A 17,478-nucleotide genomic window follows, 5' to 3' on the forward strand; every position below is an offset into this window, starting at 1 on the left:
CTGGCGGTTTAAAGAACTAGTAAACTCAGGGCTACTTTACGATATCTTTAGTAAATATACAAATCACAATATACAAATCACAATTTCCACCACACACCACCAATACACCACAAATGAATTAACAATGGATTTTTAAGATAGCATATAAAACCAAATAATTCCTGGAAAATAAGCTTCCATGCCACCACAGCAATTTAAATCTCATTAATTTAATTGTGTGTTTAAAGTCATGAACAACTTTCGATTGGTGAGTAATGAAATAATTTCACAACCCTTCACTGCGTGGTGATTTAATGATTCATGTTCCACAAAACTCGATCCCTCATTTATCTTTTCTGATAGATCTGTTATTGTTAAAATAAAGTGATCATGAACGAGTCGTATCATGACGAGTTTTTACAAATTATTTATTTAATTTATTGGTTGACTCTGTACATCGTTGGAATATAGAATATAACACAATCAATATGAAAAAAATATATGGCAAATATTTATTGTGTCAGAGGGGAAAGTGGAGGAGAAGGGAAAAGGATTCATTCAAACAGGTGTTTAGTCCTAATTTCCGTCGACATGCTCCCCTCGGGTCTCACGTTATCAGCGTCTTGCTCTACAAACACTTCAGGATGTAGAAGTTGCAGGACGTCCCTCGCGGACAGCCGCACAACTGCCCGACTCTCGCCCCCTTGCGGATCGCGCACTGTTCCCCTGCATCGCACTGAGTACAATGAACAACGCAGCGCATGTAGGTGCTGTCTTACGCTAGACATACACAGCCTTACAGTCTTACAGTCTTGCACGGGCATAATGAAACAGCACAGTTATCAAATTCCTAATGATTTTGCATGCCTTTTCCGTATACGTTTCAACAGCCGTATCACTGACTGCCGACTAAAAATTACACCTAGTGGCTACTTCTTGCACAAAAATGGAGAATTAATGACATATACACTACTTCTTTCCAAACATGCAAATTGCAAATGAAAAATCGGTAAACGGTTTTAGAAAAACCCGTTAATCACTCAACTAAAACGTTAAAAAGTCACTCAAATAACATGGAATACACGATCTGTGGTATTGCGCTAAGAGCTCAATACTGGCAAAAGTGTCTTTTCTGTCTCTGACTCTTACCGAGGGTAGCCAGCCCAGCTTCTTCTCCGCAGAGGGCATTCGTTTATTCTTCAGCTTTTCCAAAACTTCTTGCAAGGCTTCAATCTGAAATGCGTGTTAAAATTTGCAATAATGATTAAATAATTGAATGATAGCGCATGTGCACTAGCATAAACAATTTAATGTAATGACCCACACAAAAAAGGCAAAAAGGCAAAATCTTTTATGCAACACTAAAAATATGTTATTTTTCCATGTGTTGATACTATCATAAAATATACCCAACTTATGCCTGTCTTAAATGGAAAAAAGGCAACCACCATTGCATGTTTGAGGGCTCTAAATCTATAGAATTTATCACCTTTGGCAGCATGATGACTTTTTCTCTTTTCACAACAAAATCTTTGTCATCCATAAAAAGAAGAAAATAAATACATATTGACTATAACTTTCGCAATCCTCATAAAGGTGTACTTTGCATAGAATTGCATTTTGCTTTTGTGGCCTACCCACTTAATTAATTACATAGATACCTAAATCACTTCAGACAGGGTTAGGTAAAGACTAATAGGCTGTTAAGGTTTTGAACAGAAATGCCGAACGCTAGTTTGTAACAATTGATAAAGGGTAGGGACTTAAGCAAAACATCAATTCAAGCACTGACTTGCCAAACACTAAAGCGCTCTCCTTCTCTCGTCTAGCCTTACCAGTTCCTTCTCCTCTGGTGTCTTGATGGGGTTTTGAAGAGATCGAGCTTCCAGCGAGTCATCACTGCGCACCAACAAGAAGAAGACGGAGCAGGTGACACCGAGGAAGAAGAGTCGCGCGCTGACCATGGTGCTGAAAGGGGAGCGTAGGCGTGGAGCCCAGCAGAAGACGGCAAAGGAGCTGAACTGAGTGGATTCCCCGTCTGTGCTCGAACAGCCCACTGGACCTCAAGTTTTATATCTGATGTTGACATCATCTGTTGCAATATTAATTTCATCTCTGACGTGACAAAAGTGTGCATGTGAAATATTGGACTTCCGATGTTTAAAGAATCCTGCGTTGCCTGTTTCGTCTCTCTCTTGTTTTGCCTACTTCCACAGAGGAGGAGGTTTCATGAATAACAAAATACTCAAATTACATTTCTAAGAAACAATACGGTTAATGTTGAATTAACATGTTATGGACTTGCCACAATAATTTCAGAAAACGTTTCGGTATTGTACAAGGTGTTTTATATAATTGCACAGAATAAATACCATTTGTGTTTGAGTTGTAAGGGTCTTTTAAAACGCGATTTAGTGCCATTAACTGTAGGTTTATCACCCACAGACTGGCCCAGAGATCTCCAAAATATAGATTACCGACAGTTCGTTTCCATATATGCTGATGGACTTTCAGAAAAAGGCAGCTACTTGATCTTGTGTGTCATGTGCACATATCCAAAGACCTAGTGAGATGACAAAGTCCCATCTCCCCTACACACCCTTCTTGCTCATCTGCAAAATCAATTGGATAATTACAATGAATTAATCATATTTTCTTATGGTCATACTTAGTACAACGTGGCATCTCAGATGGATGTCTGTTCAAATGTCTCAATATGGTAAACCTTCTGCAATTCTTATCTACAACCAAAACCACCACGTGAAATGTCACCCCAATGATTACCTTTTCTGTACAATCTAGACCAATATCTTGTTGCTATTAAAGTACTGGTGCAACCTTTCTTTGATCAGCAATGCCTGACAATCCCACCCCCTCCTTCCTCCACTTTCCAATCTCCTCCTGTGTACATGACCCCAGACTTGACCTGGAAGTTGTTCCAATCTAATCACGCTAACCTGGGTGGTGTCCTGCGAGATGATCAGATATATCACCCAGATAGATGTGTTCTTTCTTGGAGCCGTCCTCCAGAAAACAACACATTTGTCTTTTCCCCTCTATCCCTCCCACTTCTCATCCTACCTCACAGATTTAATAACTTGACCCCCTCGTTTTAGAAAGAGATCCAACAGGACCAGAAAAAAAGCAGTGACAACATATTAATGACCAGAAAAAAAGCAGTGACAACATATTAATCAATGAAAGGCACAAAAACTCTGGCAGGTGTCGGCACACTTAAATTCTTGCTTTCGCCTAGGGGTAATCTGGATGGATTAGTTACGTCTGATGGGGCTCTAATGACAGCTCAGGGCTCTCCAGGCGTTTCAGGCCAATCTTAAATTAATTACCTCCCGCTTACAGAGCTCTGCAGACGTCTGCTCCACGCCTCCTTATAATTACAAGGAAGCTCCAATATTGACTCAGCATTCGGTGTCTGGGCCATCTTAGATGGAGAGATGATGAGGGATAGGAGGGAACAAGAGGTCAGGGACAAGCGCTGTGTTGGCTTTTGGAGATGAAATTAACCCCTGACCTCAGATTTTTGTGAGGGACAGACCAATCTGAAGATCAAACACAAGGGAGGTGTGCCCCTGGAGTCAAACCTGTTCTCTGTGGGGTTCGGTGTCATGTACCCTGTGATCCATGGATATCTTCACATTCTATGTGTGGTTTTATTCATTTTACTTTACCTTTGGTTTAGTCCAATTCAGCCACAACATTCACTTAGACACCCACCCACCCACCCACACACACACACACACACACACACACACACACACACACACACACACACACACATATGCAAGCACCCACCCACACACACACACACACCATTCCAATAAGCATTAAACCCAGTGAATTCACTTGAACCTTCTCAGATGTAATACGTTTAATTGCTTTTACAAGGTGTTTGGATGCTGCCTTTCAATGGGGTCTTTAGTTTAGTTCCTTGCTATACGTGGAGACTGAGACTTACCACAGATGAACAAATAGAATGAGCAAAGCCTTATTCACAGTCTTTATTCCAGTTTCAAAGTTCAGATTCCAGGCTGGGTCCTCGGTCATGCACAGGTCCGATTCCAAATTGGGTTCTCCGGAAAAACAGGTCAATAGCAAGTCTTCCAAAACAGATACTCTCAAAACGCCTCCCCAAGCTCCTTTCGTATTTTCCCCCACTGATACTTCACATCAAGGTGTGGAATAGTAAATCTTAAATAGAAGACTTATGAGGGACTTCAGGTCAGGCATGGGCAACTTCAGCTGTCTCCCAATTCAGGTGATTTCTACAGCGCCATCTGGTGGAGCCATCACACCTTCACATATCTGTCTTCTAAGGCTTGGCCCCTCGTTATACCGATATATTTTCAAACATACGTACATAAATACATACATGGAATGTGCCTTTTCAACAATCAAATACAACTGTTTTCTTTTTACAGAGCAGAGCAGCTTCAAAGTCAGTGAAATGTGATAAGACTACAGTAAGGACTATTCACAGTTATCATTATTGTCATTGTTATATGTATAGCTTCCGACACAAAAGACTGTCTCCTACAGCTTTGAAGTTACAAATGTCACACCTTGTTAAGACATAGAACTATATCTTATGGTTTGGTGAAAAACATTATTGTTGATTTACAGTATTTTGAGAAACTACATTTTGTCTATTTGTTAAAATTAGTGGAATTCTGAAGTGGAATGGGTATGCACCATCCTTTGACAAACCGAATTAGCCCTCTATAACTCACTCTTATCAATTCATCTTCCACTCAGACGCCACCATTCCCTGAGTTTTCAATTAGGGACATTTTACAATTTCAAGGTCCTTACATGTTAGTGCTGTGCCAACTGTACAAATACTACAGACACAACATGAATCCAAATTCAGACTTTGTATTTTTGTTTTGTTTTTGCAGTATCTGATTTCTGCACAATGGAGCCCCTGTAAGTCTTGTAAGTTGCCCCTACAGTAGCTGATCTGGCTGAAACCTCCCTAACAGTTAAAACCAGTGAGTTCATTTCTCACCATATTCTCAATCTTTTTTGGCTCTTTCGCTGTGCATGAAAACACAGGAAAACAATGCTTTTCATTCAGTAGCCCATCTGAAGTCACACATGAAGAGACACACCAGGTTGGTCAGGCATGTCAAAGAAATGTCCCACTCACCATTCCTATGTGCATTTGAAGGTTTTTTTCTAGCACGGTAATGGAAGGTTTATAACCACAGCCCTCATGTTCAGGTCACACTCACTGAGGCCATGGGTTTTGCCTGTGATGCCTTCACTGCAGAGGCATGCTGAGGCCGAATTTGCCACACAAACCTTTTTTATCCAAGGTGTCTGGCCAGGGAGAATATTAGGCGTGACATGAATGAAAATCTAAGGTCTAATGCAAATTACAGGCAAAATATAGGATAGTAAATACCTCTGCTTTGTAGACAGCCTTAAATATTTGGTTAATTGTAAAATCAGTTTTTGTATCATGACTAAATGATTGCAGTGCATTGGATTTTGCACATATTTTGCACATTGCAATCTGACAACCTGTTATGCATTCTTTAGTGAAGTTTTCCTTTATGATCATACTCTTTTTAGATACCATTGTGTGATTTTGTAGATAATATGTCACGTTACGAGGACGGCATAAAATTTTCAGCACGCATTTGTTGCTTTGCAAACACAGTTTTGCTGTTTGCATCACCCATTCTCAAAATTAAAAAAAATATTATTTATAATGGCGCAGCTGAACAATCAAGAAAGCAGTAATCTATGAAGCAGACTGAAGTGGACAGAATGCATTCAGCAATGAAATAAATGACCACCTAAACAAGCTAGCAAGTTAACTAGACACTTTCATTTGTAATCTATCTACCGGTGCTGTACAGTGTCCGACTACTTTTATGCTGATACATACTTTTTTTTTTTTAAATCGGTTCATTGCATACCCCCGCCACCCAGTTGCCCAATCTGAAAATGTCCCACAGAGAATCATCATATTTTAAGTTTCATCCAAAGCTGCCTGTAAACTTTGATAACTGACAACTTTTCAACCTTTAGGTATCCTCTCTACAGACAACAGATGCACTAGATAGCTTAGCATTATGTGCCACGCATCATATTACCTAAACACTTCATGTTCTACATATAAAGTTGCAGATAAAACAACACAAACGCAAAATAATCATCAGCTTTTAGAAAGGATTGGTTTACGTTACTTTTTTTTTTTTTAAAAAAAAATCCTTTTCGTGGTAATACATTTTAATGTAATGTGAGAATTCGATATTCCATGGCAATTAACATACTCTAGACACATTAACGTTACTAGATATCATCAATGTACACACGGGACCCAATATTTGCGCCGCGTTGTTGAGTTAAATGGGTTATTTTTTTCTCGTGAGTCCACGCCTGCATGGATCAATGTATGCTCACTAAAGCCTTATGTCTGCTTTCGGATGATTTTAGACAGAAAGTGATACAAGTAATCTGAAACTCGCGGGTCCTCTCAAACAAGCATAACATTATCACCACAAGGCGATCATATTGATTAAAGCAGAGCAATGATTGAAGTATATTTAAATAAAACACAATAAACGAAAATCAAATAGAATAGCTGCAGCTATTAATGATCAATTGGCCATCGATTCTCACCTGCTTCAAGTGACCTGACCGGTTTCTACTCTCAGGGCGTCGCATCTTTCATTACGCCACGATGCGGTTTGCATGAGCGTCCTGAAATGTGTTTCGTTTCAGCCCTTATCAAACAGATTAGGCCTGTAGCCTTAGGTGTCTATATAGGTGCTAATTACTCTGATTTGAGTTTTCATCATTATGTCAAGTGTTCTCGCTTTGCCGAAACTCTGGAGCAAGTCATCACATGCCCAAACCTAAAAAAAAAAAACAACGATATCGAAATGGACGCATTTAAGAAATTTACAAGCCAGGGTGTAACACATTTGAGAAACGAAAACCTCGGAAAGATTAATTTGACAGAAATTTACACACAAAAATCAATAATTTAATTAGCCACTGGACGGCGCTCGTATACAAGAAATGTGTCTCCCCTACTAAGCGTTGCAGTTTGTTGGTTTTTTTTTCACTCCACTTCTGACCGTTTTACATTTTTGTCCTTAAAATGCCTACAAAACAATTATTTTCCTGCAAGGAGCACAATTAGCAGTTATCCAAATTAAATATACAACATTGAATATATAACGCAGCGTTGCACAGCCCTGCCCCAATAAAAAAATATTAATCCCATTATATTTTAAATCCAAGCACTGGTGTCAATACTGTTATTTTTATCATGTGATCTGAATATTATCAAGCTGTTATCATTCGAATGGCACTTTGAACGTGATTGAAAATAATGGTCGAAATATAGAGTTGTAATAATAATAATAATAATAATAATAATAATAATAATATCAAATCCTCATCATCATCACAGCAAAACACTCTCGTATGCAACTGTCGTAAACACGCCCCCAGATGAGTAGCTTGTGTTTACTTCAGTGTCTAGTGGGTACACAAATGTTTAGTGATTGTGTAAACAAGAACATAACTTGGACCCAGACAGAGGTAACTTGTCGGGGCTTGATGGGTTTGCAGAGAGTAGACAACTATAACGTGTTGAAACATGTTTCCCCGTTGTAGTGATCCACACTTACACAAGGGGGCGTATGAACACAAGCTCTTCATTATGAAAACCCGAGGTCGCCACGGTGACAGATAATAACAATATAGGCTAACAGCCACGGTCACTACACCAACTGCCACTTTATATTGAGCTGTGTTTTAATATTTAACGACATTGTCACAATACTAAAAAAAAAAAAAAAAAGTTTCATCATATTTAGCGGCTTGCAAAGGTTTTCCGGTGCTAGGGTGTACTCAGGTGGAAAATCCAATGCACGCAGAGGCTCATAAACGTTTCACAAACTCTGTGCAATATATGAAAGTGTTATTTTGCTGATTTATAAACAAATAAATAGAAAATAAATAAATAATAAATAAATAAATGTCAGGCGCTATTGCACAATGGTGATTTCCCAAATATCACGCGATGGTCTGGTGCCATGATATAACCACTTCGCCACATGACCCCACATGGCCATTCATCAACTACTGAAAATATCTAACCATAATAGCCTATGTTGATTTTTTAAAATTATTATATGTGCATTAATTTGCACTGAAACGAAGCGTGCTTTTTTACTAATGCATTACAGCGCTGATTCAAGTCTCTGGGTACCTTATCTTCGCAGTTTCAGTGAAAACAAACTGAAGCGGCGAAGGACTTTCCAGAGGGCTCAAGATTGGAGTAAACCGAGGGAGGGGAATTTCTGTGAAAAGCCCCCACGTGGGTAACAGTAGACGAGCTAGAACCGCTATCCAATGGCTGTAAAGGGTGAAAACTTTATTGAAAATCGCTGACCAATAAGAAAAGGCGCCGCTGGTTTAGTCCACGCCCACATCGAAAGTGGATATAAGGTACCAGTATCGTTTTAGAGTGTGAGAACTAGCAGAGCTACGCAAGGACGAGGAGCAAAAGACAGAAGGAGCGTACTTTGTCTCACAAACCTCAAAGACATCGCACCTGGATTATATAAAGCCTTTAGCGACATCGGATTCAGCTGTACACTGGGCCCGTTGGAGTTTATCCTTACATTTGTGGATTATATGTCGTAATTTCAACATGACTCTGGAAGAACTCGTTGGATGCAACATTACTGACAAAAAGTAAGTACCGCGTTCATCGATGGATGCTTGTCAGGAATTATTGCGCATTTGACAGTTTGGGCTATTCTGGTCTGCATGAATTTAGTTCATAGGCTGAAACTACAGCGCGTGCATTGCAACAACAGTTTCCTCTGCGCTTCCATTCTGTCAAGTGGCGCCTTACTTGCGACAAATTTGGAACTCGCTTACGACTCGTGTTAATTAATATTGTACCAGCGTCCCTATCTGAACCTAATCGTTTCCATCTTGTCTTTCCCCTCGAAGGATGGAGAACGTAAGCCAGGCTTTGGAAGAACTTCTGGTGGCTGCACAGCGGCAAGACTGTCTCACCGTGGGAGTGTATGAGTCTGCAAAGCTGATGAATGTGTAAGTATCTTATCTCGAGTCATACTAATACTATGTATGATTAATCACGAAACCAATGGTCATGTCAGTTGGCTGTCCTGTTAATAAATTATATGAATGCCTTGCAGCGACCCGGACAGTGTGGTGCTTTGCGTGCTGGCAGCAGACGAGGAGGACGAGGATGACATAGCCCTGCAGATCCACTTCACTCTCATTCAAGCTTTCTGCTGCGACATCGACATTAACATACTGCGCGTGTCCGGCATGAGGCGGCTAGCGCAAGTCCTGGGAGAACCTGTCAATGCGGACAGCAACGGCAACGAGCCGAGGGATCTGCATTGCATTCTCGTTACGGTAAGTGTGTGTTTAAGCCATCTTAAACCAGGATCTGATTAAGTAACATTCGAGCGTTTAGTAATGATTATTGCACAACGTGGCTTACAAAACGAGAGACAAAAAGTAAAGCACAGCTATTGTTTAACCATTTAGTAGCCTTGTTGATCTAATCACGTTGCATATAATAGTGTTATGCAGTTGTGTGTAACTCTGTCATTTTCCCTTTTCTCAACAGAATCCACATGTTGACGATCTGAAATGCCAGGCTCTGAAGGAGGTGGGCAGTTACTGCGAAGAGAGTCGCTGCAAGAATCAGTGGATACCCTCACTTGCTCTGCAGGAGCGCTGAACAGACTTGTCGGTGTTTAATGCGAAAAAAAACGTCGGAATTGAAATCGTCATTCTTATAGTAATAAGGAGGGCGTTCAGGAGGGCATCACACAGGGACTGAGTCCTGTCGGATATCTCAAGCAACATAGCTGGGGTGAGGGGACTGTGCGTCTGTCCTGCTCTTCCGTGAAATGGAACAGCGCCGTGGTGGCGAGTGACAGTTTGCTGGAACACGAGCCGGCTCGGCCTCGCAGCAGCGTGTCGGGCGCGAGGGCGGCTGGAGCAACAGTGGGAGTACAGTGGGTGACGAATGACGGTTTCACTGTCACGGAGCGGAGGGAGGGGGACTTTCATTACAGATATCACCGTGTCAAAGGCCAGATATGGAACCAATGCAAAGACTAACCTGCAGTGACGCTTTTTTTGTACTTGCAATGCGGTGTGGGATGAACTGAACCACACGCATTGCCAGCTACAGTAATGTGTGCAGCGGTGTTTTTTTTATGAATTTGATTTGATAGTGGATGCATTGCATTAGATATTTTTTATTGATAAGTCATGATATGTCATGAGGAGAGTAATATATTGTCTATTTATGAACTCTCAGCCATGTACTGTAAAGCATCAGTATGTTCAGATTTTTCTATTTTGAATAAATTATTGAACACAAATTGGAATATCTTTGTATTCAAGTGCATGTTTGTGTGTGAAAGTGTGTGTGTGCAGGGGGGTAGAATCCTCATGTGAACTACCTGACTAAAGCAACCAGTATAGCAACATTGCAGATGAAGTGATGTGCGGGTCAGGTATGTAAGAGTATGCCCTTGTACATATTACTTCATGCCAAATGCTTATAGATAACATTTTACTGCCATAATCCATGACAAATGGCAGTCTCATATATTCACAGAAAGAAACATTATCCAGGGGTTTCCATTTAGCAGGGGGGGGTTATAAATTTCTATTGCTTCATTTTTCACAAAGTGTTTCCCCATTTAAAAGGCAAATGTGAAGTTCAGCTGGACCAATATTAATTCTTGCAATCAGAGCAGCTGTGGGGTGATTTTGGGTGAAAGGGTGGTGCAGGCTTGTAAGAGTGCTGACTCAATATTAGACCGACTGTGAACTTTGTCCTACTCTCCGACACATGTGGGTCTCTTTCTGCTGGCTGTGTCAGTTTTATCTTTGGCACTTCGTACAGTGCTGGCGCAGGGAAATGCTCTGAGCTTAGGTTTTTGTGTGTGTGTGTGTCTGTTCTCTTGCCTGGAGTGACCCCCTGTCGTCACGGCACAAAAACTGGTTCCAGGTGTTTCACACACACCATGAAGGCCATGGGCTCTTACTCCCTTCATGCCTAAAGCTTTGAAAACAGCTGTCTTAACACTGGGTTTTGGATTTTATGCCAGCCACCGATCTCTACAGCTGCAATGCATTCTGGGAAGTCCAATGTGGGACAATCACTTAAGACATGTCTGACCAATCATACTTAGTCATTTATTGTTGTTACTAAGTTAACCTCCATGCTGTAACATACAAAAGCCTCAAAAAAGTTCGCAGACCACATAACAACTGTGCAAGATTCAATTAATCATATTTGGCTTAATATAACACAACACACTTCATGTAACACTTTATATGGAAAAAAGATTAAATATAAATTTAATGTAAAATTGAAACAGATCCATAATGATGTGAATGGGAAAACAAGCAATCGTGAAACAAGAGAGATGGATACACATAGAGTTAAACACAGTATTAAAAAAAAAGGGCATGAGCACTGTGCTTAAGATAGGCAGTACATTTTAAGCCATGCTGGTGTAAAAGAAAACGAGATGTCCTGACGCAACACTTTGCTGTTACATGCACTGAGGTATTATATATGAGAAATGCTCTCAAATGGAGGTGAAACCACAAAAATGCCTCCAGGAAGGAGTGCAAGAAAGATAAGTGGCTATCACAAAAAGCCAAACCGTAGGCCACCAGTGCTCTGGTGCAGGCGAGGGGCCTCAACCCCTCAGCCTCCCCCTGCACCCCTGCTGGCACAGTGCCATCGTGAGAAGGGGCGCATCAGGAGAGGACTGGAGAATCTTTAGGCGAATGACGTCAGAGAGGGGTTTCATTTGGCAGGCGGTCAAGGGTGTGGTGAACAGGGTATGCTTCTCTCAGTCCTGGCCTGTTCTGAGATCTCCCCAAGAGAGCATGGTTCTTATCTGTATGCATGGCCGACAACCAGTTATGACTGCGGTTTACAAAGGGGTTATGCTTAGGGGTTTGTGTATTAATTAGACAAGATGGCTCCATCTTGCCTTTGAGATAGCTATGTGCCACAGTTTGCATTGTAAATGGTTGTTTTTATCTGGCATTTGAATTGTACAATTCCATTTCTAATGATTTGTAAGCTGCTGTGCATAAAGACATTTGCCAAATTAATACATTATAAAATACAGGACTTGTATTATAACCATGTGGCTACATCATATGAGTTTAACTGCAGACAGTCAAATACTATTAAAACTAAAATGGTGTGTTCTATCAATAACACCAATTCAGAATTGGCCCTGCACCAATCAGCTCTTTAAATAATCCGGATGGGCAGATAATGGAGACAAATGATTAGATTCATGCATCCAAATAGCATAAAGGTTAGTGGGTCTTTGTCACATCAGTTCTAAATGGGCTACTGTGAACCTACATCATGGCTACATCATGTGACCTGCTCTTTCACATGACAGAGAAGGGAAACGGGGGCTTTGTTTATTTCTGAATCCAGGCAACATCAATACTGCACTAATTCATCCTCACTGGCTGATATTTTGGACCCAGTGAAAGAGACAACCCATTTGGATCATAATAAAATCAGTAACTCTGCCCCTATATAGCATTGCTTAAATGTCCTGGGGCATGGGGAGGGGGGGGGTGCAGTGTGTATTCTGATGAGCTGAGTTGTGCAGAATGTCCTGAATTGTGCCCCCCCCCCCCCCCCCCCCCCACTCTCTCTCTTAAAGCTACTCACACAGAGTCAGGTCTCCAGGCCAGGGGCTGAGGTCATGTGCAGAAACAGAGTGTTCAATGCAGAGCTGGATTCTGATGATGACTTAGATTCTGGCACTGTTTGGCTGGTTGGGCGCCATGTCCTGTGTCTGTGTGTGCCACATGCTGTACAGAGTACCCAGCTGTTTGGGCACAACTCCAAATACTTCTGGCAGCTGATACACCTTTTGCTTGTTGGTGAGTGCCAAGGGAGCCATATAACTTCAGTACAGAACATGTTGATCATGAACCAGAAGGCCATCAAAGGGCCATGGAGATTTCTGGTTTCTTTCTTTTCTCTCAGAAAAACCCAGTGTGTATATGAAGGTGGAGCAGTTTTGTAATGTCCTAGTTGTGAAGACCAGCATGTGCGCATACATGCAAGCACACGCACACACACACACACACACAAACACACACACACACACACACACATACACACACACACACCCACACACACACCCACAAACACATGCACACACACACACACTGTACATGCAAATACACAGGTTCAGTTTCGCCTCTGTTGGATTCCTTCCAAGTGTAAAAAAGAGTAAAAAATGAAAAGTGTTATCAGTATCAGAAAGTGTTATCAGTGGAACAAGAGCTCATATCAGAGAGAAAGGCTTTCTGCTTGTTTGTGCTTGCTGGCTGTTTGTGACATTCAAGCTTCGTTTACAAAAAAAATACAGTTCCACTCTTCCACAGAATTACTCAGTGGGAGTCAGAAAGCATTATCAGCTCTATTCCGCCCACCTTTTCACAAACAGTGAATATCTGCGTGAACCCCAGCTCCCAGCCAAGGGACTCCCCCCTTGCAGCGAGCACACACTTATTAATAAACTACCGGTCAGCACTGACGCTTGGTCAGCCTTCTCACTTGAGTAAGACAACGTAGCCTAAGTGTAAATGCAATGACATGACAAAAATGATCACGCATTTAGAAAATGTTTGTGTCAGAAAATGCTTATTTCCTATGCAAGTTGCTCTGGATAAGAGTGTCTGCTAAATGACAATGATGTAATGTAATGTTTGTATTTTTGATCATGAAGTGTGCACCACTTCAAATCCTCACATAACATGATCTCATAACCCAGAAACAGAAGAAGACAGATAATGGAAAGGCCACATAGACACTGGCACATACACTGGTACATGTACAGGCAAAGGCACAAACACAGGCAGACAGACACAGGGACATGTCTGGGCGCACAGTCATGGGCACAGAAGCACAGTGACAGAGACAGTCAAATGCACAAAGCCCCAGGCACAGTCTGAGACACAGCCAGACTTTGCTCTTTGAACAAACGCTCTTCCCCTGCTGTGCTACATCCATGGAACATTCTCTACTGTGAGGTCATTGTAGTTTTCTTTCCTATCTCACCCTCATATGTGTGTGTGAGTGTGTATGTAGCTTTGTATCTATGTATATATAGATATATATGTATATATGTATGGATGATCTAAATGTTTATATAATATATATAAACATTTAGATCATCCTAAAATAGAGGGTATCTGGAAAAACATGCATAGCCAAAGCGATTATTTTTTCCATCCGAACAATATACATCATTCTAGTTTTCAGAGGGTTTTCTTTACTCTCCGTGTCATTTTAGCATTGGTTTAACAGCAAATCCTACGTCAGACACTAAAATGGCACTGGCATGGGAACAACGAGGAGTTCCCAGCCTCTTGTGTCGTATTTGGACATTTTTTTAATCTCTTCCCACAGAATCGCAATGGGCGATTTGCTACCGATGAAATCTCATGTAAACGTCATTGACCATATAAGGCCATAACAGGATTCGGCGGAGGAAACACGGAACCGCAAGACAGCGTGCCTAGCGTGGTTATGTTCTGCATCATCGGTGGTATTATTTTATTAATTACAGCTTATTCATTAACTACACCTACTTGACTGATTCATCCTTGTTTATTATTATGTTGTTTATGCGCGCAAACCGAATGGTGCGAATATAACGAATTGAGTAGCAACAAAACGAAAGACACGACGAATAGTATTTGGCTGTTTGCTCAGCAGTTCCAGCTTCCAGTCGTGGTTCGGCGCGGTAGCGTGGCTAATAACCGCTGAAAAGCACATCCTGCGGGTGGAGAGAGAGAGGGAAAAAAAACTAAGTGCAAAATGAAAGACAAACGAGCAGAGAGTTACAGCAGCACAATAGACGGTGCAGCTGCTGACACGGTTAGAGGTCAGCCCCCTCTCGCCCAGTCACGCGCCCGAGTCGTGCCTCGTGCCTCCCCAAAGTAATGAGGCGTGCTCCGGAGCGCCAGGAATGCAGAGGGGCGGTGGTAAATCGCGATCGTGACCAAGAGACCCATGAGACCCTAAAGAGTTCGAAGTACCCTGACAGGAGCATGCCGGACATCAACAACCCGAAGGGAGTTTGCAGGAGAACAGTCTGCATCCAACTCCAGTGAATTCCACGACATAGTACATCAAAGCAACGTTTTGAACGCCCCACAACCTTTCTAATCAGAAACTGTAAAAACTCATGTATTTTGTTAAAACATACTACTTAAAAAAATCATTCGAGCGAGGAGAGAGAAGGCACTGTTTGCGATATCACCAATTTTCTTAATGTACGTCAATCCAGGAAAAAAAACCTTAAAAAAACAGACCCTTCAAGGAATTGGGCGTTTTACTCCGGGGAACGATAAATCATGTAACCTCCTGGTTTGCATGTGTCAATACAGTGCTTACAATACAGTACACTTGTTTTACGGGAAAGTAACTTCCTTCTACTGGAAGAAAGAATGTGTGGTGTGCTACAGGAATAAACGGGAAGCAGAGGTTTCTCCCTGTGAGCGAAAGGCTGTAGAGAGAGTATGGCGCATCCGTTACGGACACACGCGCGCTCGGTGTTGGGGGAGACCGCGTGCCCCCGGCGAGTGAAGGCCGGGCGCGGAAGTGGGGCCATCCAGGGAACAAAGTACCTAGAGCCTGTCACGTTTTGACTGATGATTAAATGGGCCACTTATAATGGCACGATGTCATTTTTATCAAAGAACAGTTGATTGAAATGGCTGGAAAAAGGAAATGTATACGTGAATACAGCTAACATAATTTCAAAGTAAATTACAATCTACACTTCGGAAAGGCAGGAATATCAAGATTTCGATGGTGATCTAGGAAAACAACAAAAAGCATAATACCCCAATAGAGTCTGGCTGCAGGCTCCACTGGTAGGACATGTCGAACCAGTGGAGCCTGCAGCCAGACCCTTCTCTAATATCATATTCATGAGATAATTTTTTTCTTGTTTCTGAAATGGTCTATCAAGCTATTGATTGGTTTATGGGCTTTCACACTGGCAGACAAGAAATTGGACTGATTCATCTACATCCATTTCACATTGCCTGTTTGAAAGTGAATATGTAAACCCAGTCTGGTCACTCGGGTAGTGAGTGTTTATCTATGTTGTGATGTTCATCTATAATCAAGTATATTTGTTCCCTCTGGCCTCAACTGGCCTCTCTGCGGAGAGGCTGCAGAGATGAGATAACAACAGTCTGACAGAGGAGAGGAAGTGAGTGGAGAGGTTGGGAGGTCAGGGGTTAAGGGTCAACAATACAAAACTGAACATCCTAACAGGCAGAGGAGGAAAAAGGAGGTTAGAGAGTGTAATTGTGTGTGAGAGTGTATGCATTTTTGTGTGTGTCTGCGTGTGTATGTTTTTATGTGTGGGTGCATGTGTATGTGTGTGCATGTGTGTGTGTCTGTATGTTTGTGCTTACATTTGTGTGTGTGTGGCCATGTACCTAGCATACTCTCCTCAGATCAAACAGCTGGCAGATCTTTGACTGTGAATTCATACTGTGAATTCTGCTTCATACTATCAAATAGGCAGTAAAAGATTCATGATCTAAGAAACTCTATGGATTATGCAGAGATTTATGGTAATGGGAGGATGGAAGAAGACATTCAGGGTTAGCAGTGCTACTGATTTGAACTTTATTATTTTATTCAGTATAATTCACACCTTGTATGAGAGAGAGAGATCAGTCAAAAAATGTGGGAGATTTTAAATACAGTATGTAATAAAATGGATTCCATATCTAATGTTGCATGCTGCAAACTGCAGGATCCTCACAATCACAATCTAGAAAATATGAATGACCTAAAGCAATAACTCAGAAGACTGGCAGGTTCCCCATTAACAAAGCTGAGGTAAGTATCGTGCCTTACATGTTACTAGCTGCTTTGTTACATTTCTGTTTTTACAGGACTCCTCAAAGCCTGAATAAACACACACAATCTGAAATGTTTTCTTCAGTCTAGTCACAAATAGATGTCATGCTGACAGTTCTGATCACTCCTCTCCAAATGAGCAGCAAATACCATATCAGGATTCCCAACCCATGTGCGCAAGCTTGGTTAACAGCTAAAAATACATAAAAAGTCTTTGTGTTGTTCATGATTAATGGGTTTGTGTGGTAGTAGTTTTTGTAATAGATCCAAAAGGCACTCACTGTGTCACAGCTTCACTCCTACCACATAATGGATTTATTTTAGATTGCGGCACAGGAGACCTTAAACACCCACTCGAGCAGAAAGGGAACGCTAGCCGTGGGTTTGTGAGGAAAAACAAATTTAGCTAACACAGAGTTTCTGCTCTTCCACTGATGGGCACAATAACAAGCAGGGGAGACCAACTTTCCAGCGCCGCTCTGACATTCTAAAAATGTGACATG

The 17,478-nt window shown here is 41.5% G+C and overlaps 2 protein-coding genes across 2 annotated transcripts; one reads left to right on the forward strand and one right to left on the reverse strand.

Moving 5' to 3' along the window:
- Positions 1–577: 577 nt before the first annotated feature.
- Positions 578–2,001, reverse strand: LOC118796115 (cocaine- and amphetamine-regulated transcript protein-like). Its single transcript, XM_036554946.1, has 3 exons — positions 1,815–2,001; positions 1,129–1,212; positions 578–715 (listed from the first exon to the last, which is right to left on the reverse strand). Exons 1-3 carry the CDS (start codon positions 1,941–1,943, stop codon positions 608–610), a joined length of 321 nt encoding a protein of 106 aa, XP_036410839.1. The 5' UTR covers positions 1,944–2,001; the 3' UTR covers positions 578–607.
- Positions 2,002–8,508: 6,507 nt separating this feature from the next.
- Positions 8,509–10,372, forward strand: LOC118795554 (growth arrest and DNA damage-inducible protein GADD45 beta-like). The gene is made up of 4 exons (XM_036554123.1): positions 8,509–8,721; positions 8,986–9,087; positions 9,195–9,420; positions 9,638–10,372. Exons 1-4 carry the CDS (start codon positions 8,678–8,680, stop codon positions 9,749–9,751), a joined length of 486 nt encoding a protein of 161 aa, XP_036410016.1. The 5' UTR covers positions 8,509–8,677; the 3' UTR covers positions 9,752–10,372.
- Positions 10,373–17,478: the final 7,106 nt, after the last annotated feature.

Source organism: Megalops cyprinoides, chromosome 20 (assembly GCF_013368585.1).
Source record: "Megalops cyprinoides isolate fMegCyp1 chromosome 20, fMegCyp1.pri, whole genome shotgun sequence".
Lineage (NCBI taxonomy): Eukaryota > Metazoa > Chordata > Actinopteri > Elopiformes > Megalopidae > Megalops > Megalops cyprinoides.

Excerpts from the sequence above, each read along its gene's own strand:
- LOC118796115 (XM_036554946.1), bottom strand. The coding sequence starts at position 1,943 with ATGGTCAGCGCGCGACTCTTCTTCCTCGGTGTCACCTGCTCCGTCTTC. Across the intron at positions 1,213-1,814 it reads CACCAGAGGAGAAGGAACTG|ATTGAAGCCTTGCAAGAAGT; the intron begins GTAAGGCTAGAC and ends CACGCATTTCAG. Across the intron at positions 716-1,128 it reads AGCTGGGCTGGCTACCCTCG|TGCGATGCAGGGGAACAGTG; the intron begins GTAAGAGTCAGA and ends CATTGTACTCAG.
- LOC118795554 (XM_036554123.1), top strand. The coding sequence starts at position 8,678 with ATGACTCTGGAAGAACTCGTTGGATGCAACATTACTGACAAAAA. Across the intron at positions 9,088-9,194 it reads TCTGCAAAGCTGATGAATGT|CGACCCGGACAGTGTGGTGC; the intron begins GTAAGTATCTTA and ends AATGCCTTGCAG. Across the intron at positions 9,421-9,637 it reads TGCATTGCATTCTCGTTACG|AATCCACATGTTGACGATCT; the intron begins GTAAGTGTGTGT and ends TTTTCTCAACAG.